We start from the raw sequence: 24,100 nt of genomic DNA on the forward strand, positions 1-24,100 counted from the left end.
ACCTGTCCTGATTGGCTCCTGACACTAAAGAGAGACTGGCATCCATTCAATAAGGCCAGTTTGCAGCATGACAGGGGAGTCTCCACACAGCAGGATGGATTCTTTTAATTAAGGAGAGATACGGGCCAATCAGAGAGCAAGATGGGAAAGTCAAACTGTCTGAATCATTCAACAGATTCTGTTTGTTTTGTTTATCATGTTTCAGGGATGGTATTCTGTAGAGATGGTTAACAAAGACGCCTGTAGTTTGTTAAACTAAGAGAAGGTTTTGTACATTTAAACTGAGATTTTATAAAGAGAGCTGCTTGCTGCTCTTCAGGATTTATGGATCTCAAATGTGCAGATAATGAATCTCAACCTTCATCTCGGGGTTTGGACCTTAAAGAGCCACGGCTCTCTCTTTTTCTGTTATTTCTCTCAGTAGACTAATGCGGTCATACGCGTGCTTAAGCTGCATCAAATCTCCATTACAGACACTTTTATTGACGATTATGGGATGGAGATGATGTGCTGTGCTTCAACACAATCATTACAATAAAAAGCTGCACAGAGCACCAATCAATCCAGAAGTCATCCTCGCATTTCAGACGAGCATTCATTTAACGAGCTGAATACACGCCTGACACTGTTAACGTCTTCTTCATTGAGATGTGACATGAGTTGTGGATAAACGTCAGTATTTCTTTTTCCACTGTGTTAGTTTACATTTTTTTGAAAGTAGGACTCAAGAGGAAATAAGTCAAACATTCATTAACAAAGGGTGCGTTTGTTTTGCTCACCTCAGGCAGCCGGTGGTGTTTCGCAGCAGCAACGACGACTGGAACTTGACTTTGTGTTCGTCGCGGTGCGAGACGCTGCTCCAGCCCGAGTGTGGGATGACCACCGTGTTGGTGAGCGTGGAGAGAGCGTCGCGGATGATGGTCATCTTCACGGCGTCACACGAGGAGAGGTTCCACAGGACGCCTGGCGGGGGGGGGGGGGGGGCGTCAAATAAGATAAGTCATTTAGTGTGCAGAGGTGTCACCTCTCTCACGGCTTGGACACACTGAACAGTCATGCTGAAATCTATCATTCTTGTCATCGGGTCTCTCCTGCCTTCAAAACTGTGATGTCTCCTGTTTTATATTTTCACTTTTATCTCCCTCTTTAAAATGATATCACTCCCATAAAGCGTCCTGTTTTACAAAGTATTAAACCTTCACAGTCTATCATGCCTATGTAGAAGCAGAACAATAATAAAATGAAAAGCAGCATTTGAGAACCAACAAGAGCGGAATAAAACAGACAAAAAAAAAACTCTGAGGAGGATAAGACAGAAGCTGTATACTTTGGCACATATTTGAAACGTGGGTGTGAATCAAAGCAGTGCAGTGTTAGAGCCTCGCTGCTCCCTGCAAGCTACAAGATACAAAGTGAATGTTCAAATAAATACATCATAAAGATCTGTTCAATCACAAAGAGAGGAACATATGCGGGCAGGTAGAAAAAAAAGCTTCACCCGAGAGGACAGGAAGCAGTTTTATGTTTTGTTAAAGCAAAGTGATGTTTCTTAAATCCGAAGGTTTTTTGCTTAACAATCGGTATTATAGCTTTAAGGAAGAGCAAGGTGGAGAAGTGGAATATCTGCAGCCTTATTGGTCCAACAAAGTTCAGAGTCCAGCTACAGAAATCAAAGTCCTGATCTGAGCTTGAAAAATAAAAAACTTTCCAAATATTTTCGAACAAACTGAACACTTTCATCTTCTCTCACAGATCTGAGCCGTCTAGCAGCTTCACGTCTCCTGGTGTGTGTGTGTGTGTGTGTGTGTGTGTGTGTGTGCGCGTGTGTGTCTGTGTGTGTGTGTGTGTGGCTGCAGATCTTCATCCTGTTTCCAAACCACGTTATCGGAGCATCTGTCCCGATGACTATGCCGAGATCTGCTGTCAACACTGAGTTTGGAGTGTTTGAGCCACTGACGCTCTCACCTCCCACAGAACAGCCGACACACAGATCCACACAGATCCAACCAGCCAGCACGGCGGCCGGGGGCCGGGCAGCCAGTCAGACGGCGACACAGACCGACACTCGTCCAATGAAGCTCACGAGCAGGCAGACGCCCACGTGCATCACTGCGGGATTTCATCGCGTGGACTCTTACTTTAGACGACTATTCTTTGTCAACACGAGGGGCTTCTTTCACCTCAGTTTACCTCCCTGGGCGTAAAAAAAAAAGAGTCTTATATCGACAACTTCCCCACAGAAGAGAAGTGAAGGGGCTGCATGTCTTTGTCTGGCTCGCTGGATGCTTTTGTTTTGTTTTGTTCCGTTTCTTTTGCCAACTGTTCCAGACAGCTTTAGCCACAGTGAAATAATCCTGGAGCAATCTAGGACACTCTGAGGACTGTTTTCAAACAATATCTGCTGCTCATTAATAGAATATTACTACACTACTATATGTATATGGATGCAAATGTGTAGACACCAGCTTTTGATGATTTCCCACATAAACATTTTGCATATAAAACAGATAACAGGAACGGAGAGCTGCAGTGAGTTACTTCCTCCAATCTCAAATGAGTCTCTCTTTTATTTTCTGGCCTCCGATGTTTGTGTTATTTTAAGCGACATTTGTTTTGTTTGACACTCATTTCTAACAATACATTTGTTCTCTTATGCATGAAAAAACTGTTGGCAGTAATGTGAAGGAAAAAAAACACAAGCAACGCACCAACAAAGAAGAAGATTGTAAGCAAGATAAAGAAGATGATAAAAAAAAATCGCTTGTTTTTTAAATTCTTCACAGAAACTGAATCTTGCTTTAAACATGGACGTCGCCTTTTGGATTCAAAAGTAAAGCAAGTGTAACTTTCATAAACCTGCATTCTTTCTACTGTCCAGTAGGGGGAGACTCCACTGGTTGCACAAACAAATCGAACTGCATGCAAGTCTACGAAGAATGAGCCCCTCAGTCAACATTTTTCGAGCGAGTTCATGGTCTTCATCTGTAGCTTCTCGGCCCCTCAGTTAAACCAGACTAAACCTACCTGTGACGAGCTCTCTGACTTCGTTGTCGGTGGTCTTCCTGAGGAGCCGCAGCAGAGCGGGCACGCCGCCGCAGTTCCTCAGCGCCACCTTGTTGTTGTCGGTGGCTTTGCCGTACACCAGGTTCCTCAAGGCCCCACAGGAGCTCTTCTGAACCTCGGCCACCTTGTGGTCCAGCTGATCCACCAGGTGCTGGATCCCTCCGAGGTGACACACCTGCAAACCAGGGACCCAGTTACACACAAACTAAACTACACACACATTCACCATGAAAGAAGAACTGAGTGATGTGGAAGAGTCCTGTAGGTTAAACAAAGCACTTTTTCTCCCACTTAACTTCTACTAAGAGACAAACCCGGCTCATCAGGTTGGCCTCCTGTCGTCATAATAAGAACAGAAATGCTGTATTCATCTTTTCACAGATTTCTACCTGATGTGTGAAACAACAAAAAAGCAAACTACAAAGACAACAGTCAGTCCCTCAGAAGAGCTGTCGTTGGCTGAACATAAAGTGCTTTATAATCTGTGGCAGGTTGACGTGCAAAAGAAACGATCCCCCCCCCCTCCTCTGATTTCAGATCAGAGACACAATCTTTAATCAGAAGAGACAAAAGAGTGCAGCTTGAGTTCTGGATTTATGTCGTTGATATTCACCGTGATAAATCATATTATACCTGTGATACTTTAAATTCACTCTAGATGGCCATCAGTGCGGTTAGTTCTCAAGTTAAAGTTTGGAAAGAAAGTAGGAGAGCCGATAGCATAGCGGTCATGTCGTGTGCCTAAGGTACTGAGGCTTTGTCACAGCAGCCGTGGGTTCAAATCTGACCTCTGACCTTTGCTGCTTGTAATCCCCCTCTCTCTCTTCCCAACATCTCCTGTCTCTCTTCAGCTGTCCGATACAATAAAGGCACAAATGGCCCAAAAAAAAAACAAAACCATATCTAGTGTGTTACCATGGCGATAAAAGTAAAATTAAGTTCTCCTTCAGTTTTTCTGAATGTGTTGAAGACGTTTGATTGGCCGACATCAACCTGAGATCTTTGAAGCACAAACGATACAAATAACTTCTGATGAATAAAAAACTGCTGTGACTTCATGTAGAAATGGTTCTCTGAAATATCTGGAACAAATGTTGATCTGAATGAAGCCGCGGCATCACTGCAGCGTGATTCCAAATTTTCCCGTGTCATCTCAGGAATAAAAATGGCGTCTCAGGAGAGCAGCAGTGAGACAGGACAGCGCTTCCTGTCGCTCTCTGATTCTGTGTTCAAACCGTCACTGAAGACATTTGTTTCTGGCTAAACGAGCAGGCGCGTGTCCAGGCCGCTCTAAAGGCTAATTAAAAGCTCATCACCAAACAGCACGAAAAGAGAGTCTCACATGAAGCGGCGTCGTTTTGCGTTCGGGTTATTTATTGCACGGGAAGCAGAGCAAAGAGAGAGCGAGCGGCGTTCCGGTGTGTCAGAGAGACGGCACATTTGGCACCGACGTCACTTGAAGTTTTGTTTAAGCAGATGGCGCTTTGGCTCAGAGAGCGGCAGCAGAGATCTCTAATAAAATGTATATTTCAAACTGTGTAAGCTGAGAGAAAACTGTGAGAACCAGAGCTGGGACACGAGAGGAGGAGATATCTGAGGTCAACCAGCAACAGTTGCTGCTGGTCTATTTTGACTTCAAATGACCTTTGGTTGTCTTGATTTGTTTTATCAGTCAGATTTATTTGATCAGTCTGTTTTACATCTAAGGAAAAATAAACTACAAGAGCTGAATTCATATCAACTGCTTTTTCTGTCTGTGAAGCTTCAAACACGGCGGCCTCTGCCTCCACCGGCAGCGTGAGTCATGTCCGTGTTGTTGTCCGTCATGTTATTGTCACTCCTGCTCAGCGTGGGATGTCACCTTACCTCCACCTTGATCCGGTTGTCTCCGTAGCACAGGTGCTGCAGGTAGGCGGCGGCGTTGGCCTGGACGGAGGGGAAGTGATGCTGCAGCATGTGGATGACCTCCTGCAGCTCGGGGTCCCGCCACGCAAACTCCCTGCGAAGAACATTCTGCATGTTAGAGCTGTAATCTGAAAATCTGAAATCTTGAACGTCTAAGTCCCCCCAAACTTTCAACACTGAAAAATGAATCAATATCATTTGTCCCGGCACCTTTATGAAAAAGGTTTCATTCTAGGGAGGTCCATCTATGATGTCGTTTATCATCCTATCCAAACATAAAGCTGCTCGTGTGTTTGTGTTCGAGTACCTGGGGTCTTTATGGATGCTCTCCATGGACGGGGTTCGAGTCCCAATCCGCTCCACCAGCCCAGAGTGCCGGTGGGAGAAAACGGGCTCGCCTGAGACCCTGTAGGGGTCGACGTAGAGAGCTGCAGTGCTCAGCCCGTAGCTGCTGCTTCTTTGGTAGGGCAGCGTGCTGCAGTGGCTCGTAGCCCGAGGGAGGGTGCCCATACCTGAGGAAATGAAGAGTTCAGGAGCAGAGAATATGAGGATATCAACTCAGTCCAGGTTTTGTTTTCTTTAAAATGGAGTCAGTTTGAAATACATCCAAGGTCACATGTGACAACTGTGTGTTACGTGAGTGCTTGAAAACACTGCGAGCCTTTTAAAAGCAGCGGGACGTCTCTTAATCCACAGACGGCTTTAGTCGACACTAAACGGAGCTAAAATGGCTCCTTAGATCCTCCACTATCAAACCCCGCAGAGCTTTCAGCTTTAAATCATTCTGCAAAGGCTTCAATTAAGACGCAGCAGAGTACATGAAAGGTTTCAGCCTAATTAAGTTCTGACCTCGGGGAGCGGTAAGAACAACACTTCCTGTGCCTGTAAACTGTGATTTCCACCACAGATTTCAGAGAAATAATCCTCGGAGTCGAAGTGAAACTAACTACTAATACCTCCACCGTTTGCACTGTTTTGTAAAAATTTTTTAAAAGGGTTCAAGTGGATGAATTATTCCAAGGTTATAAACTAAAGCATGTGCATAGGTAAATACCTGCTTGAAAGCACACTGCTGCTTTTTCTGCTGAACAGCCAAATCAAACTATATTCATTTATTAATCGCGCAGTTAGGAAAAGTAAATGTTCCAGTACCAGTGTTTGGCCTGTAGAGGGCTCCCTGGGGTTCGTGTGTGGGGCTGTGGTACAGCGGGCTGTGGAAGGAGCGTTCATCAAAAACGGGCGTCATGTGGCAGTCCGGAGACAACGCTGCCCGCAGCTCGGGATCGATCTGCCCGGAGTGACCGGCGTACGAGCTGTGAAGCCCTGCAGGTACACAGACAAAGATGGAAAAAAAAAACGCCGATTAAACATAAAAACATTGTCGTAGAATCAAACAAGAGCTCATACCAAAATGTGAATTTTTACTAAATTAGTAAATTGTAATCTGAAGGACTGCAGGTAAACAAGATAAGGGCTAATTGCTATTTAATAAATTCATTTCACGGGGAAAATGAGACTTGGAGTCTTTTCGTTTTCCTCATAGGAGCTCTAAAATGACAAGCTGAGGATAAAAGCTCAAACTCACTCTGAGTCTGAAGTGGGTGATTTGAGCAGACCACTATGGCCTTAGCTCTCCTCAGGACCTGCTTCTTATAAATGGTCAGAAGCCCACGGACTGGTCGATATATTTTTCCACCAGCTCAACATATATTTGTCCTCGTGTATTTGACATTATTTGATGAATGCTTGCTCTCACTATGTTGCTCTGATGCCACACTGTTGTCCCCTCACCTTGAAACCATCTGATCATCTCATCATGGTGTTTAAACTCAAAACTCCCTAAAAGTTTGATATTTCAGATAATAGTCAACATTTTTGATTTCAGAGAAGGTTAAGACATAAAAAGAGACAGACTCAGGGAAGGTCACACAGTTTAAATTCCACCTTACACAAAAATAAATTGAAAACTTGTTTGATTTCAAGTAATTTAAAGTAAACCTGTCAAGTGTAGGGTGTTGACCCTGACGGTCTTGTGTCACAGAGAATAACTGAAGCATGTGTTGTTTTACTGCTATGCTGGAGCTCGTCCATTGTCTGTGCCGAGCAATCATCTTCCATTCTTGTGTTTTTGTGTTTTTAAACTGCATGGAGGCTAACTGATAAGGTATGTTGTTAAATAAAGGAGCAGCAGCATAATGAAGATTGTAAATATGAATCCATATAACAAAGACTTTAAAAAACAAACGTTACAGTGCAGCAGTTTTTTTTTTTTAAAGAATTGTCATCACAAAATCCAGCCTCAGACACGGGGGGTTTGTTTAATGCTCTGTGTGCTGCATTTTAAACTGTAGCCATTTATCATAATACCACTACCCGCTGTCATGGTCCGACATAAATCAGCTCATTATTCAGCTCACAGTTGAGTCATCTTTAGGTGAGGCCATCATGCAAATTCCAGCTCGAACCAAACACTGTTTTTCATAACGCCGACTCATCCCGAATCGACGTTGTGCTCATGAAAGCCATGAAGACTCGGGGTCGTTCAGAATCAGCTGCAGGCGTCATCATCAGCAAGTCAAACAAGCCGAGCAGAGGGTTTCTCCCTCCTCCAATCTCAGAGCAGATCCAATTATAAAGAGGCTTTAGGGCACGAGGGGGTGGGGGGGGGGGGGGTCCACGCTGCGGCAGACCGACAGCTCAAGAACATCATTTGCACTCAGAGCTGGTGATGAAGGAGCTGTTTGCTTCTGCAGCTCCCTGTTCTTAAATGTTCATACAAAACAGAAAAGCCGCTCTCTTCTCAGAAGACGCAGGAAAGCTGTCAATGTTGATTTAGTCATTGGCAGTTTTCCTCGGCGCCCTTGAGCGGCAGAATTAGAATATTTCAACCATTTATCGATGACTAATGACTAGAGTCATCCCGGTGCTCGAATATTAAACTGAGATATGATTCTGGTTATAACCATAATGACTAGGGCCCGACCGATATGAGATTTTTAGGCTAGATACTGATGTCGATATTAGGGAGAGAAAACAATTCGATACCGATATTTTGGCCGATATCTTTCTTAGAGCTATCTTGGACTGTAGCAATAAATATAGCCCATACCTTTGTCACTGGATATGCTTATATCGACCAATATTATCGGCTGGCCGATTAATCGGTCTGTCTTTTAGGATCTTTAATTCTAACATATTTCTTATTGACATGCTTTTTTAATACACTCGCTTTATTAAATGTGTAATCAGTGTTAGCCATGATCTAAACCTGTAATAGACCACTTTCTGTCACTTTACTATATGAACTATTTCATTAGATTACAGTTATTTATTAGAGAGAAGAAGGAGACATGCCCGGACACTTGGTCTTATTCAGGTGATAAGAAAACTTTTTTTGTGGTTTTTGAGCATGTGCGGGTAGATCTCCTTCTTCTCTGTCGCTGTTCTGTACTGCCCTGACTCTACAGGATGTATGTATGACTAGCTCCTTTTTCTCTGTTATTTATCAGAAACAGTAATTCTTTATCATTAGTGAGGTATGTAGAGGTCCCATTACTCATCGTACGTATACCTCCTGGCCACTAGCACAAGCACTGCTGGTTAGGAATCATTGCATTAACACATTAATTAAATCTTTTTTTAATTTTTATGCCTCCTCTGCGTCTCCTTCTCCTCTGTTAAAGACTTTGTTTAGTTCCACGATGCTCGTAGCTCAAACCTCGAACACGTCGGTGACGTCGCCGTGTTTTAGATTATTACCAAAAATGAAGAGATCATCTCACAGATTATGTTTGTGTTTTGGTTGCTCACCAGGTTTCACTACCTAAGCTACGAGTGCTGCTGATCGGTAATAGACTAATCTTGTATACCCATCTATTGCTTATCTCCCTCATGTAATCTGGGATTATGCTGGATCTGCAGGAAAGCTGGGAATGAGGAATTAAGCGACGTATTAGGCCACTTAGCAAAGCGCAGGATGAGAATCACCCAGCTAGAGAATAGGACGCATTTGGTTTAGTTCACTGACTCTGCCTCCTACACACGGCCCATCCTTCTAACATCCTCTTTTCACACATGCACAAACACAACAAATCACATCACAAAAGGTGCAGAAATGTGCATGCACATGCACAAAGACACACTCATGCAGGAGCAGGACGCAGCTACACACAAGCACCCACACGTCCCGTCCAAATGGACTGAATTAAAGCGGGCACACACTGATCGCAGCATAATAAAGCCTTCCAGAGCCGTCAGCTGATAATCACATGCTGATGCTCCGAGGGGCTTTGTGATAGAAACACGCCTATATGGGTCAGTGGGAACGGCTTAGTAAAGTGACAGAGGGCAGGAGGGAGGAATAAATCTGTGTCGCTGCAGCATCAGCAGCACTTCAGCAGTAAATCCTGCAACACAGCAGAGTGAAGGGAGAAGGATGTCCATGACCAGGTCATACCAAAGGACGGGCTGCAGCATATTGGGCTTTTTAATTGTTCTGACGTTTATGCAGACGACAAAATAAAACGTCTGTTAACATCCCAAAGATCCTGATGGCAATGATGAATACATCTGGTTCCAAGCTACCAGATGTTTGTTTGGGTGTGCTCTTCACAGGCGTCAGTAAGCCAGACTCAATAAGCAGCCTGGCACTAATAATCCCCGAAGTATCTCATGAAGGCTCAGCTGTGTTCACTCAAATCAAATATCAGCAGCAGCATCTTCTCAAGTTTGGAAAATCCTTTAAATTAAATGTAAAAGATCGCAAAATAAGACGCACATTTCAGGGACAGAATATTTTCTTTGCAACAGAAGAAGAAACGTACAGAGCTCAAAGACACCGTCTGCCAAACCTCATTAAGAGTTTGTTGTTTTAAAAACAGTCTTGAGAAACGTGTTGTTTTTTTAAGACAGGCCGATAGCATTACTCTGAAATTATATAAACAAACATTTCACTTTTTTTCAGAAAATTGTTTTTGTCATGACTTGTTGTAAGTCAAGTGTTTGGTCATATGTTTTTAAGTAAAGGTAATATATTCAACGTCATATTTGTCGTCTTTATATATTTTCACAGGAAGAGCAGTTATTGCTGAGGTAAAAACAAGCAGATATCCACTTAGATAGTTGCCAATAGTTTTACCAGATGATCCATGTTAGTGTGATTTTTTATGCCTCCAGTGATCTAACAATATGTCGTCTGTAGACGAAAAGTGACACATCACACATTCATTCAAACCATCAGAAATCAGAGCTGAGTATCTTTAAGTTAGCTTTGAAAATAAGAATGAAACCCAAGACCTCCATCAGGTCAGATAATAACGTGTAATGTTCTTTATCTCGGGCCCCATCACTAAAGCTAGAGTAACTAGTTTTATTATGAAATAGAGAGATAGTTTATATGTAATGTTGCCTCCATTGTGAATCCCTCTTTGCTTTAGCTCAAGAATGCATTTATCCAAGCTATTAAGGATCCTTATTTCTGCAGAAGGTGGCCCAACATTGATCTAAAATTAGACTGCTTTGCCTCCTTAAGTCCATTAACAAAGCATTTTCTGCACGTGTTCCAATTTCCAAACAGGCCAGCATCTGTGGAGCAAAGATTCAGAGGAAACACTGGACTGTAACCACCCGCTGCTTTCTTCTGCTCCCATCGACCGCTGCACATCCGGACCGGTTGATACTAACACGGTTTGTTCTCCTGTGCATCAGTTCTCTAAACAATGAGCGAGAGAGGACTTAAAGCATGACGCTGTGAGTCATTTCTTCTATAGATGTGTTTCATTACAAACTGCAGTGTGATCGTTTTCCTGCTTTAAACTGCTGCAGATCAATCACCACACTGGATACGTTCAACACATCTACCTAGTGAGATTAAAACACCCTCCTTCAAAGATCGCACTCTTTAGTTTTCATACTGGCATGCATCAAATAAAATGTTATCAGAGCCGGCTGCATTATCTCGCAGTGTGGGAAGATAATTTGAGTAAAAACAGCATGAAATGAGCTCCCAGAGATACAATCACCTGCAGAGCTTGCACTTTGCCTCAGAGTCTTTCTGCTCAACATGCTGCATTGTTTGATAATTCCTCTCAGAGATACAGAAACTCTGCAGAGATCCTGCACAGTGCGTGTGTTGTGTGCCACGATATTAAATCAGCGCTGCTCAGTCTACTTTCTCCGGACAAAGGAAAGGTTATTAAATCAACAGAGGAAATGGTTTGTCGAGGCTGTGGAGCGTGGCTTTGTTTATTTACAAGGGGAGGGTCTGCAGCAAATATTCCACAAACACACGCAAACGCACAAACACACACACACACACACACACACACTCTGTCACACACACTCGGACCATCTTCTGCAGGAGCATCCGCACCACAAGCTCTGCAGAAAAGAGCTTTGTTCAAGACACTGGACGAGAGTGAGTCTGATTTCTGACCTGGTTTGATTTGATCGCTGACCCCTCTAACTTCTTAAATAGAGCGTTGAATACGAGGCGCTAAAAACATGGAGTCATTAGCCTGTGAGGAATATAACACCACGCCACTACTACTAAACAAAGACAAGTCAAGGACGCAGGATGTGAAGACGCCAGAGGTTCATGTGTGTAATTTTACAAGCACAAATATCCTCTCATGGATGTTTAATACGCCCATATTAAGACTTTAATTATGCCATTAAATGTGTCTCATATAATCAAAACCTCCAGTCTGGTACAACAACTCAAAACACGTGAAGAAGGTCGGTTTATTTTTCACGCTGTTGAAAATATATTATTCACATTTAAGGTTTAGAAGACAGCGGGATCAAAGAACAGAAGTTAAACCTGTTGGGTTTTAATTGTTTAAGGTTCAAACAAAAAGTGCACAAGATGTTGCAGCTCATCTTTTCTTGATTCTGCTGCTCTGATGATTGACATCGTTAAATAAAGATGGTGTTAGTATAAAGCACCACCTCCTTGTTAAATGTAAACACTCATCTTAGAAATGTACAACATAAAATAAGCGCATCTTTCTACTTGAGTTACTCCAGAACATGTTTCTTTTTGCGACCTCTGCTTGAGGCGCTCCTCTAATTGAATTTCTTACAGTGTCAAACATCTGCCAGCTCAGAAAAATAGACTTCCAAAGCAGCTTTAAGGTGCAGCCACACCAGCATCTGTCTGTGTGAATTTCAATCTGCATCTAATCTACTTCCCATGAAGCCTGCAGGACTGAACAAATCAGGAAATATTTGGTTTGTTTTGGTGCAATCCGCAGCTGGCAACAGCCGTCGTTTGGCTCTTTCTTAATCACACCAGTGAAACAACAACTGGGGGGCACTGACTGTGTGGGACTGTTCAGTATTATTTTCTCTTCTGGAGCCTGACTGTGCAGCAGCAGCAGGAAGTGCACAAGGCCTGAGTGAAAAGAAGTAAAGATCATTCAGTCATGCACATGGTCTCTAAGCTGCAAAATAGCTAAACAAATATAGAAACAACTTCTGAAGGAATCCGATTGTTGTCTGGATGCTGCAGAGCGACACAACGTGAAAACTCAGCACCACAAATCTGCAGCCAGGGGCAGATGGTGTTGGGTTTGTTTTTTTAACCGACACTTTATCAGCACAAAGAAATAGTTTAAAAAGACTTTGATTAGTGAAGCAGTGTCGGATGAATCAGACATTTTTGGGTTATTTCAATGATTTTACGCCGATATTCATTTGTATCCTTCTTAAACCATTGTCATTTATACATCCTTTTTAAGGAATATTTCTAATTGCAGATATTAACTATCTTTAAAGATTCCAAAACATTAGCTCAACCGTTGATTACAAGCTGCAGAGACTACTGTTACCTTTTCTATTCACTTGAAGATTCTTGTTTTGCAGCTCAGATGACAAAAACACTTGAAAAAAAGGAAAGTATGAGAGACAAAGCAATACCTCAGCGTCTTTTAAAACAGAGTTTAAGTTATTTTACATGGTTATAGAGTCCATATCCTTCCTCTTCCACACAACATCCATGTTTATGATATTGTATGTCAGATTGATTCAAAGCCTCTCTTCTAGACCTTTTTTTTCGATTTGAGACTAACAAGTTTTGTTTTTGTTTTTTTATCAGGCGGGTCAGACAAAGTCCAGGATTTAAAGGATAAGTGCATAAATATATAATGAACTAGTAATGATACAAACATCGCTGTGCATCAAGCCGGGTCTGTTCCTCCAGCTTTTTGTCTCCCTTACATTCTCTTACACTAATATGTGTCTCTAGTCTGTCTACAAAGCCTCCAATCATGAGTCCATCCTCTCCGTCTTCTGTCTGCTCTACTTTTCAGAAGATGTGTGCTTAAACAGGAAATTTGGAGATTTTCCCTTCATGACATCACAGAGGGCAGTAACCCCTCCCCCAGCTAGGTGTTTGTTCTGCCCTCTAAGTCTGCCTTCTCACCGTAAACAATAGGGCATGGAGCAAAAAAGCCAGAGACACCCAAGATGCTCAGAGGGGCGTGGCCAGACACAGCTCATTTAAAGCTACAGACACAGAAACAGGCTGTTCTGAGCAGAGTTGCAAATTTGTGTTTGTTTGTTTTATGTCTGTTAAAATGTGAAGCACTCAGGCTGATTTGAAGGTGTGAAACAAAGCTTTATATATATATAGAGTTTAGCTGACTTATTTCAGCCATGATTTTCTATATGTCACATTTTTAGGAGCCCTTCATGTTTGGGTGTGTCCTGGACTGAACGAAAAGCAGTTTTTTTACATGTGGATGTGTCGGACTGACCTATGAGGGAGTCCGGGCGGGGCAGTGCGCTCCTCTGATATAGGCCGTATGGATCAGCTCCGTACGCCAGCGGCTGACTCTGCCTCGGCAACGTGGAGCCGTAGTGCTGCGGGACGGCCGTCATCCCCGAACGCAGCGGTGACCCCGTCAAACCCCGCCCCTCCACCAGAGAGAGAGTGGAGCCGAGACGACCTCCTCCTATAATTCCTCCTAGTCCACCATTTCCTCCACCACCGCCCAGGGCCTGCGTGCCGTCAGTCGGGGAGGTCGGCGAAGGGCAAGACGGCGGCATGGAGGTGCCGGGGAATATGGCGGGAAGAGGTTTCGGCTCAGAGAGGATGGGCGAGTCATAGGTGCTGCCTTGGGATGTTCGCAGGGAGATGCGGGAGGGCGAGACAGTGCCAGCAGTGCCGCAACCGGGAGACTGACTCCTGGAGGGGAGGGAGGCCATCCTGCGTAACATCCGACCAGACACCTGCAGCGAGCACGAGATAGAAAACACAGCTTTCACTTTGTGTGGTAACGTGGGTTTATGTTAAAGCCTTATCAAAACTACAAGAATTTTGAGCATGAAATCCATTTCACTCAGTTGTGTTTAAAAATGAGACTCCTCACACCGCTGCAGTTCGCAAACATGCTCGCCAAATTACCAGTAATGTGACACACGGAGGCAGGGTGCTCCATCCCGACTGATGAAGAGCACCATTATCTCCTTCATTTGTTCGACTAACTGACCGCGCGTGCCATTGAATAAATAAGCCACGCTCTGTGGGAAGTAAATACATTATGTTTCAGACCCTTTTGAAAAGATGTTTCTAATTTATGGCAACAAAGATTTCATTTCTCCTCCTTATCACTAAATGTTAAAATGTCGACCAACTGTTAGCCGATCTGTGCCGCCTTCATCCATCAGAGCCTCGAACGTCTCAGAGGGAAATTAAGACATCTAAACCGCCCAGTGAGGCTGGATAGGAATAAATCACATGTTCAATCTTCATTCCTGCATAAAACATGTAGAATCAGATGTTTGTCTGGACTCTTCAGGTGAATGTGGCTTAAAATAAGTGAAATATTTACGCTTGTATTTACGACTTTGCTAGGGCTGTTTGTGCTCATAACTCTTCATAATTTGGTAAAAAACTATATTTCTGATGAGCACATGAAGGCAGCATTATACTTGTGAAGAGTACTACATCTCTCGCAGAGTAACAAATCCATACTTGTGATGGTGATCCATTAGGGATCAGACCTACCTGCCCAGAGGCTTGGCCTTCAGCTCTCGGGCTCCTGGATATCGATGCTCGGGGCTCCGAACGCACCACGTTCTGGTTGCTGTAGTAACTAACGCTGCTGTCCTGGTAGCCGCTGTCTGAATAGGAGGTCATCTGAGCCGAGAGACCTCCAGAACCTGCGAGGACGGAGACATAAGAGGGTGAGGAAACACTAAGTCTGAATTATTACACGTTCATACTCCTTGTGAAAGTTTGAGGGAGGATTACAACCGTCACATCAGCTGCTGCCGTTTCATCGATTTACATATTATCTCACTCCGCTTTCAACTTCAACCAAAAGACATTATGCATATAAATACAGACGTGCAGATATCGGCATTAAGCCTTTACGCTGCTTCTGGAACAATCTGCATATACATACCGGAGAGCTGCAATAAAGCTGGCCTACTTTTACCTCCTGCTGGATGAAGAGGAGGGAGCGTGTGGGGGATATTTTTACTCTACCAGTCCATTCCAAGTGTGTGCAATATAAATAAGACCAAAGGCAAGTTTGTTTTAAAAATTTCAAACAGCTCCACTGCAGTTATCTGTACTTATCATATTGTAATTTATTGTAATCAGAACTCTCAGGGTTTGGTTTGGGCTTCTTTGGATACACAATAGCTGCAGTTTTGACTTCCTTTAAAAGCATTTAAAACCCTTTTCTGTTTAAAAAAAAGATGAAATAGAAGCTCTCCTGCACACATCAGAATTCACAGCTGCACTGACTGCATCAACGCTCCGCTCTATCGGCCTCCCATCTTCTGTGGTTTAGCACGAGCTGCGCGGGAGCTTGACGGACCGAAATGTCACCCGCTCCAGTGAAGATGCCTAATGTCCAACAGCGACCGGCTGTGGTTGTGCTGCAGAGCTCCCAGGTGTGAATATATGTGAAACTTTCCTGACAAGACGGTAAAGGAAATCAAGAGTAAGATTCGAGCAGCAGAGTGGAGGCAGACTTGATGTTTTTACCGAAAGGGCGTGTGCTTCTGCTCAATGAGCCTAAGGGGTCCAGGGGCCCAGTTTGAATGTTGTGTTTACAAGCTGCACTGAACATTTCGACTTAGTCTACCTTTAATTATAAATAAAACATGTGTGAACAAAAACACGCACATCAGCCTCCCAGTGCAGCCGTAATACAGGTGAGATCTGTGGGATTTGTCAGGAAGGTTCCCATTTCTCACACTTTGCATCATAACTTGTGTGAGTGTGTTGATGTGGAAATCATGACTTCAATTCAACCAGTAAACATTTATACATTTAGAAGGGGATTTCTCCAAAGTCTGATATATCGTCTCCTCTATGTTACAGCTGTTTGGCTGGTATAACCATGTCACATACATCATGTCCTCATGTCTCTGCTGGTATAACCATGTCACATACATCATGTCCTCATGTCTCTGCTGGTATAACCATGTCACATACATCATGTCCTCATGTCTCTGCTGGTATAACCATGTCACATACATCATGTCCTCATGTCTCTGCTGGTAGAACCATGTCACATACATCATGTCCTCATGTCTCTGCTGGTATAACCATGTCACATACATCATGTCCTCATGTCTCTGCTGGTAGAACCATGTCACATACAACATGTCCTCATGTCTCTGCTGGTAGAACCGTGTCACATACATCATGTCCTCATGTCTCTGCTGGTATAACCATGTCACATACATCATGTTCTCATGTCTCTGTTGGTAGAACCATGTCACATACATCATGTTCTCATGTCTCTGTTGGTAGAACCATGTCACATACATCATGTCCTCATGTCTCTGCTGGTAGAACCGTGTCACATACATCATGTTCTCATGTCTCTGTTGGTAGAACCATGTCACATACATCATGTTCTCATGTCTCTGTTGGTAGAACCATGTCACATACATCATGTCCTCATGTCTCTGTTGGTAGAACCATGTCACATACATCATGTCCTCATGTCTCTGTTGGTAGAACCATGTCACATACATTATGCACCCATAAGTAGTACACAGATTTTGAGTTGCTTATGTTGTCAGTTAAATTCTGTGTTATCCCGGAGTCCTGATGAAGCAGATGAGCTGAATTTTTAAGCGTCAAGCTCTTAATAAATTATAACTAAGCACGTTCTTTTTCCTCTCACTTCTTCAAGGACTTTTTAGTCATTTATATTTCATGTTAAAGAGACACAGTTTGGATGTGAGACCAGGGGTTTGGGCTACTTTTAAGTAAGAGAAGAAGTCCCCAGTAACTTTTGATTTAATGAAGTCAAAAAGAAAGCAATCAAATGAAAAACTCCTGCCTGTATGAGATCCAATCATGGTACTCAAGTCAACTTAAAAATGTAAACATGGTGAGAAATAAAGCAAGAACAGAAACATCTAGCTTATTAAACCGGAGTTTAAAAGATAACCTCGTTATAAGAGATTCTAAAACAAACAAGTATCTCAGAAAGCATCCAGCTCTTCTTCTTTACATTCTGCTATAATGTTCCTCAGACCGTGTGGTGTGTAAATTTAACAGACCCTCACTGTCATGCAGGGAGGCGCGGTCCGGTTCAGGCATGAAGAGTCCCTCCTCCGCCTCCAGGTGACGACCGGACGCCTCCATGGCTCCACCCTGCAAATCTCCACCTGCAGAAACAATCAGCTGTTAAATTCAAATTACACATCAAGTGTCTCGACTGACGGTTTGTCTAACATCTTTGTGTCAAAAGTGGATTATTATTTCGACACATAATATAAAACAAAATAGTGAAGTCTGTGTGAACACAATCGTCCAGCATCACGTTTGCAGACAGAATCTCCCTAATCTACGAGACTAAAAGTGTTGATTCATTGGCAGAAAAGAATGAAACATTTTATAGCCGTACGTTTTCTTTATTGGAAAGCCGACAGTGAGGAATGAACCAGGAAACGGAGCAGAGGGATCTGTGACAGAATAGTAAATGGCTCCATTTCAGAGCCCATATACTCCAGCGGAAACATTGTTTTGTTTTGCTTCAGCGGCATGTGCTGCTTGCAGGCAATTTTCAGCCTCTTTGGAGGCTAAACTGACTTTATACATCTGGAAAATGTCTCCTTTAACGCCACAGTCCTGTGCATTAGAGCTGCAAAACCTTTACTTTAAGATGTTAAAACTTCATATTTTCACTTCTGGTTTTAAAACTCCAATTCTCCTGTCACCTTATTCTAAAAAATTGCTTTACAACAAATAAAGTTAAAGGTAGAAAAATAAGAAATCCTACCTGCAGTTCTCCATGCAAACGACTTCTCAGACGAGCTTCAGCAGAAGAGAAGAGGAGGAGGAGGAAATGGAGAGAGAGAGAGAGACATAAATCAAATCAAGAGGCACAATGCTATACTTTAGATTCAATCAGTCCAGGAAGAGGTAGAAGGAAAGTGTTTGAAATGTGAAACTGAAATATAAATATCTCTGAAATATTTGCCTTTAAATGATCCTTTCACATTCAATCTACAAAACAAGAGCTCAAGGACAAAGAAAGCCTCAGATGCTTTTGTGTGAATTTCCATTTTCTCTTCAAATTGATCAAATAAACTGAAGTCATTTGACCTCAGCTGGGGATCGGATGTTGTATAACCTCGTGTGTATGCAAGTGTTGTGAACATAATGTTGTGTTTCAGTTTCTCTCTTTCAATCACACAAACACACATTTTTAGTTTTTCATATCAAAGGACACCGCTGCACCCCCAAGAGGTATGCAAACACACGCACAAACACATACTTTCCTATATTCCCACCAAAATTGTATAAAAACAAGACCACTGTAAAAGCATCTTCCAAAAAGTGGAAATACAATGTGACCTGTTGTCTTGTCAACAAATAACATCCGACCTCTAACTGAAGGTTGTATGGAGAGTTTCTTGGTGTTAGAAGTTAAACTAAGTTAGCTTTAAAATAATGTTATTGAGCTAGTCTGCTGGGAATGCTAACTGTTTGTAGTTTACGTCAGAGCACAGAATCACTGTTTAATCTCTTCCTTCAAATGTGCTCGGGGCGTTTTTGGTTTCAAACCCTTTTGAAGGCAATAACTTTGAGCTAAATAATAACAACACTCAGACTTAAAATGTCAGAACACCAAAGAAACCTCACTGAATATCAGTGTTTGTTTCGCTTTCTTTGCAAACAAATGAGATAAAACAGTGAGTAGTGAGTGAGTATCAAGACTTCAAATCTACCTGCTACTATCTCCTCCTGGCGACTCAGCTCCCAGCATGCACCTCTCCAGCTGGCTGGCCACAATCTGCCGCTCCTCCTCCAGCTCCCGAGTCAGCCGCTCAAACTGCAGCTCCTGCAGGGAGACATTTACAACACTCATTACATCCTTGTATCCGCCGTGAGACTGCAATTTAAGCCCCTTCTTTAAGACCTATTTGATGCCAGTTAGAATTAAATTTAAAACCCCATTTCATGCTTTTTTTCTGCATGACTTGTTTCTCACCTTCTGTGAGCTCGTGGAGAGAATGCAGCTCTTTTAAAAAAAAAATTTAAGTGGATTCAAGACCGAGGTCCGATTTCTTTTAGACCCCAATTTACAATAGTGAGGAGAAAAAGAAAAGACCAACTTCTTATTGAACTCTTTTAAAGACTGTACAAGAAATAAATATGAACCACCGTTTAGCTGTTAGTTCTGTGGCCTCACAGCGAGGAAGTTCCTGGTTTGAATACCCGTCGGACAGGACCCCCTGTGTGGAGTTTGCATGTTCTCTGTCTTCGGTCTGTGAAGGCTTCCTCCCACAGTCCAAAGACATGCTCATTAAGTTAATTGGTGACTCTAAAATGATCCGTAGGTGTAAATGTGAGTGTGAGTGTGTCTGTCTCTCTATGTCAGCCCTGTGATTGACTGGCGAACAGTCCAGGTTGTAACCCCGCCTCTCGCCCAATGAAAGCTGGGACAGGCTCCAGCACCCTGCGACCCCGATGGGAAAAGCAGTATAGATAATGGATGGATGTCTGAAGTCAAAATAATAATTTCAGTCTAAACACTGTCTGAATAAAAGCGACAACATTTGAAAATGTAAATAAGTAATAAGTCTGAAACTAAAGTAATCAAGTTGATGTGTGTCGTTTATTGTTTTCATGATTCAAGGGGTTAAAATCTCAGATCATCACAAAAAAACACTTCTTAGCACTCATTAAAAACCACAAACAAAGACATGTCCATGATTAAATGAGTTAAGAACGTAAATATATATGTATTAAATCATCTATGAAAGTGCGTGATTAGAGTGTTCCTCTGGCAATCTGACAACACAAACACTGCAACACTTTACGCTTGACTTATTAGAGGTGCTAAAAGCTGGTAAGAATCCAATGCCTGGCTCGAGGGTACCAAAGAGGAGCAGATGTTTACCGACTGTCGCCGAATGGCTGGTAGCTCTGGCACCTCCTCATTTGAATTCAGTTACATAACACGGAGGTTTCCCAGCTGCTTCGTAAATCTTCTAGAAAAACCACAGCTGGTGTCATCATGGAGGTCCACCAGAGAATAAGCTGTCTGCAAATAATGTCTAAATATAAAACTACTCGGCCGGAAGACACACGTCCCCCCCGGGAAACCTTTTTTGTGGAGTAATCCTGGAAATGTTTGCAGTCACAGTGAAAGGTCTGAAGAGGTCCATTTTGTTTGTTTTGATACACTCAACCTGGTTTTCTGTAGTTGTTTTAGTTTTAAGGCAACTTTAACGTCTGTGATGTGGGTTACTTGGTCTGGACAAAGCAAAACAGGCAGGACGTAGTTAGCCAGCTAAGGCTCAGACTCATAAAGGCAGACAGAGCAGTTTTGTCGCACTTGATTAGGCCGGGACATGTGTGTATTTTTATTAATGGTTTATAAGTTATTAAATAACAAATCTCAGAAACATCCCACCCACTTCATACCCAGTATCGGAAAGTTTTCAGAAACTTAAATGGTTGAACAGTTATTCCTTATATTTCAAGATAGCTGATATTCTATTCAGATTATGAATGACATAGTTAGAAGCTTTTTGTGGATATGAGTTTCCAGAGGCTTTAAACATTACAAATTTTAAGTGAACTATGATTTTGACTGTTTTGGACGTTTTTATAGACAAACATTAAAATATTAAATATCTGTTTTTCTCATTTAAATCCTTATAAAGCTGTTTTCTTTCAGGCTGGTGTGTCACCATGACGACCTGAGGATCCCATAGAATGAGCTGATGTAACAATTGAGAATATTCCGATACACCTCACAACAAGCAACATTCCACAGTCAGATATCGCTCCTCAAATCAAAATAGAGCTCACTCTTCTCTTGCTTGAGCAGATACAAGTCCACGATTGTTGGTTGGCATTTCTGGTGGTTTTAAATTTAAAAACTTTGGAAGAATTTCGCTGAACCCAAGCTTTGATTTATAAACAGAAGGTTTCTACAGCAAAAAGTGTCTGAGTCTATTCAGACATGGACCTCCAAGTCATCCGAGGCAGCCAGCTTTCCTCGATGTCTTCAAGCTACATTGTTGAGAAGCTTATCAGTAAAGGCACCTTTGCAAGGGTTGCGAAGTGTGTGAAGACATCAACCAAGGAGAAGGTAGCTGTAAAGATGACAAAGATTGAGTCTGAGGAAGAAAAGCAGGACGGCACGCTTCAAAAGCTGCAAGCCTTCGATCCTGACACCTGGCACTTTGTAAAGTGGGACAGCTCCTTCATCTACAAAGGACACCTGTGTCAGGAGTTTGAACTGCTGGACATCAGTCTCAAGGACTATATTAACAGGAGACCCAACCCTTCTTTTTCACTAAAAGAGATCCGGCATATCCTGTTTCAAGTGGCCACAACTCTTCAACTTCTGAAGAACTTGGGAATTGCTCATACCCATCTCAATCCTGAGAATATCATGCTGGTTGATCGGGTTCAACAGCAATTAACGGTCAAAGTGATCGGCTTTGGTGCAGCCTGTGAGGTCTCAAAAGGAGAGCAGGGTCCATGTATACAGCCGAAGTTCTACAGGGCTCCAGAGACCATGCTAGGTCTGCCCTCTAACGAGGCGACAGATATGTGGGCCCTTGGCAGCATAGCTGTCGAGCTCCTCCTTGGCCACGTGCTTTACCCTGGATGCAGTGACTACGAGATGCTCTGGTTCATAACCCAAACTCAAGGCCAGCTGCCAGGGGACATCATCAATGCTGGACTCAAAACGAGCCAGTTTTACAGCATGACGTGGCCGAACATTTGGAAATTAAAGACACCAGAAAAGTATGGATGCTTGCCATGGATCGATTGCATCTTCAGCTCCCTTGATGACCTCAAGCAAATCCAGCAGATACCAGGGAGGCTGCTGTCAAAAGCAGATCCCAAGGCTGATCAGGAGGACTTTGTGGACCTGGTAAAGCAGATGCTTCAGTTGGATCCATGTCAGAGAATAACACCTAGCGAGATGTTGGGACATCCTTTCTTTACGGTGAGCCATCAGGTGGACTTTTGCTCAAGCTCTGAGCAGAGTGAGGCTGTGTCTGAGAGTGGTAGCTCATCCTCCAGATCCAACTCAAGGTCTCAAAGTCCACAAGACCAATGGCCAGTTTTTGAAGAGAACAAATCCAGTTTAGTTGACACTGAATCTGTGAAAGACAACTCGGAGCAGCAGCCAGTGCCAGATGATCAGCCTATCATCAGGCCCAGCTCTCCGGCTCAAAGTCTACAAGAGCAGCTGTCAGTCTTTGAGGAGGATGACTCCAGCTTGGACCACATCGAGCCACTGAATAAGAAAAAGAGGACCTATGATGAGATTTTGCAGAAATGCAACAAAGGCAAAGAAAGCATCTCCCCAAAAAGGAAAAAGATAGAGATCCTTGAAGGAAGATTTCTCAGAAAAAGACCCTACGAAGACATTTCCGAAGGCACCAAAGAAATCCCAGAGACCTCTTCTCCAGACAGAAAGAGGTTCAGACTGACCCTAGATGCAAAGCAAGAAAAGACGAAGCTTCCAAGCACCCCTAATGAGGGTCCTTCAACTGTGACTCAGACTGGTTGCAAGAAAAGACAATGGAGGGCCTTAGGATCCACAAGTAACCTCACAACCACTGAAAAGAGTACAAGTGGAAAGATAACAGTACCTAAGATCTGGATTATTGGGTCTAGTTACATTCAACGCGGGAGAAAAGCTGTGACTGAACTGTTTGGGGAGAATTTCAGACTCCCTGCCATTGTTGAGTGGTTTGGGAAAGGAGGAATGGGCTGGAAAGGTGTCCTTCCTAGTTTTTACGCCGAGATTTCCAAACAATGTGCTCCAGACATTTTGGTTGTCCATGCTGGTGGCAACACTCTGGGACTTATGACCGCCAAGGAACTCACTGCCATCATGAAAAATGACTTGATAAAGCTTCATGCAGAGTTTCCTTCCATGACTATTGCATATTCCTGCATCAACGAGCGGCAAGTGTGGAGAAACGGGAAGCCATGGAAGATCAACAACGACAGAAAGACTGTCAACAATCACATCAGAAAGGCTGCTGGTGAATTTGGAGGTGAAGTTATTGAACATCCCCTCCTGAGACACTGCAATGAGAAACTCTTCCTGGATGATGGGGTGCACTTCACCAAAGAAGGAAATGGGGTCTTTTTGGCCAGCATCTGCAACGCCCTAAAGAAGATCCTTCGTATCCCATAACCTGAAATGTTGCTTTGTTGGCTCAATTGCCAACACTTAAACCTCAATAAAAACTAATTACATCCTGCACATAAAAATGTAATAATATCTTTATTTTATATCTTTTGAAAAGGTACCCAAAGCTAAAGCAAGCTGTGACAGTGAGCTTTACTTGTTGTCAAGCTTTTATCGTTAACGTGTTTTAGAAAACTTTAAGGGCGTTTTCTTGACATTTCTATAGAAATCTGGTAAAAACAAGATTCTTACAGTTGGCTGGAATAGTTCAGTTTCATGTGAAAAAATACAGAAACATGTGTCATCTATCTATTCATGTACTGTATCTACTTTTTTATTTTAGTGGTACATTAGGATAAACTGCCACAAATGTTAATCCAGCAGATTTGTTATCTGTTTACATGTCTGTAGAAAAAGCTCTTTTGTATTTGGGTCAGCTCTGGCATTGTGATGCACCGAGCCTCGACTGTCTCTCTGGT

At 42.9% G+C, this 24,100-nt stretch overlaps 1 protein-coding gene across 6 annotated transcripts in view; it reads right to left on the bottom strand.

Annotated features, from left to right (window-relative positions):
- LOC132959796 (plakophilin-4-like) overlaps positions 1–24,100 on the bottom strand; it is a 40,404-nt gene that overhangs the window by 6,653 nt on the left and 9,651 nt on the right. For 5 of the 6 annotated variants that reach the window (XM_061032992.1, XM_061032991.1, XM_061032996.1 and 2 more), the window contains exons 3-12: positions 19,177–19,289; positions 18,225–18,259; positions 17,503–17,610; positions 14,978–15,132; positions 13,725–14,199; positions 6,121–6,291; positions 5,276–5,480; positions 4,930–5,062; positions 3,025–3,238; positions 780–963 (exon numbers count right to left, since the gene is read on the bottom strand). In XM_061032992.1, coding sequence (XP_060888975.1) covers positions 780–963; positions 3,025–3,238; positions 4,930–5,062; positions 5,276–5,480; positions 6,121–6,291; positions 13,725–14,199; positions 14,978–15,132; positions 17,503–17,610; positions 18,225–18,259; positions 19,177–19,289 — 1,793 coding nt within the window. The remainder of the gene's footprint in view (positions 1–779; positions 964–3,024; positions 3,239–4,929; positions 5,063–5,275; positions 5,481–6,120; positions 6,292–13,724; positions 14,200–14,977; positions 15,133–17,502; positions 17,611–18,224; positions 18,260–19,176; positions 19,290–24,100) is intronic. The other variant, XM_061032993.1, reaches the window with a different exon arrangement.

This window comes from Labrus mixtus, chromosome 24 (assembly GCF_963584025.1).
Source record: "Labrus mixtus chromosome 24, fLabMix1.1, whole genome shotgun sequence".
In the NCBI taxonomy this organism is placed as follows: Eukaryota; Metazoa; Chordata; class Actinopteri; order Labriformes; family Labridae; genus Labrus; species Labrus mixtus.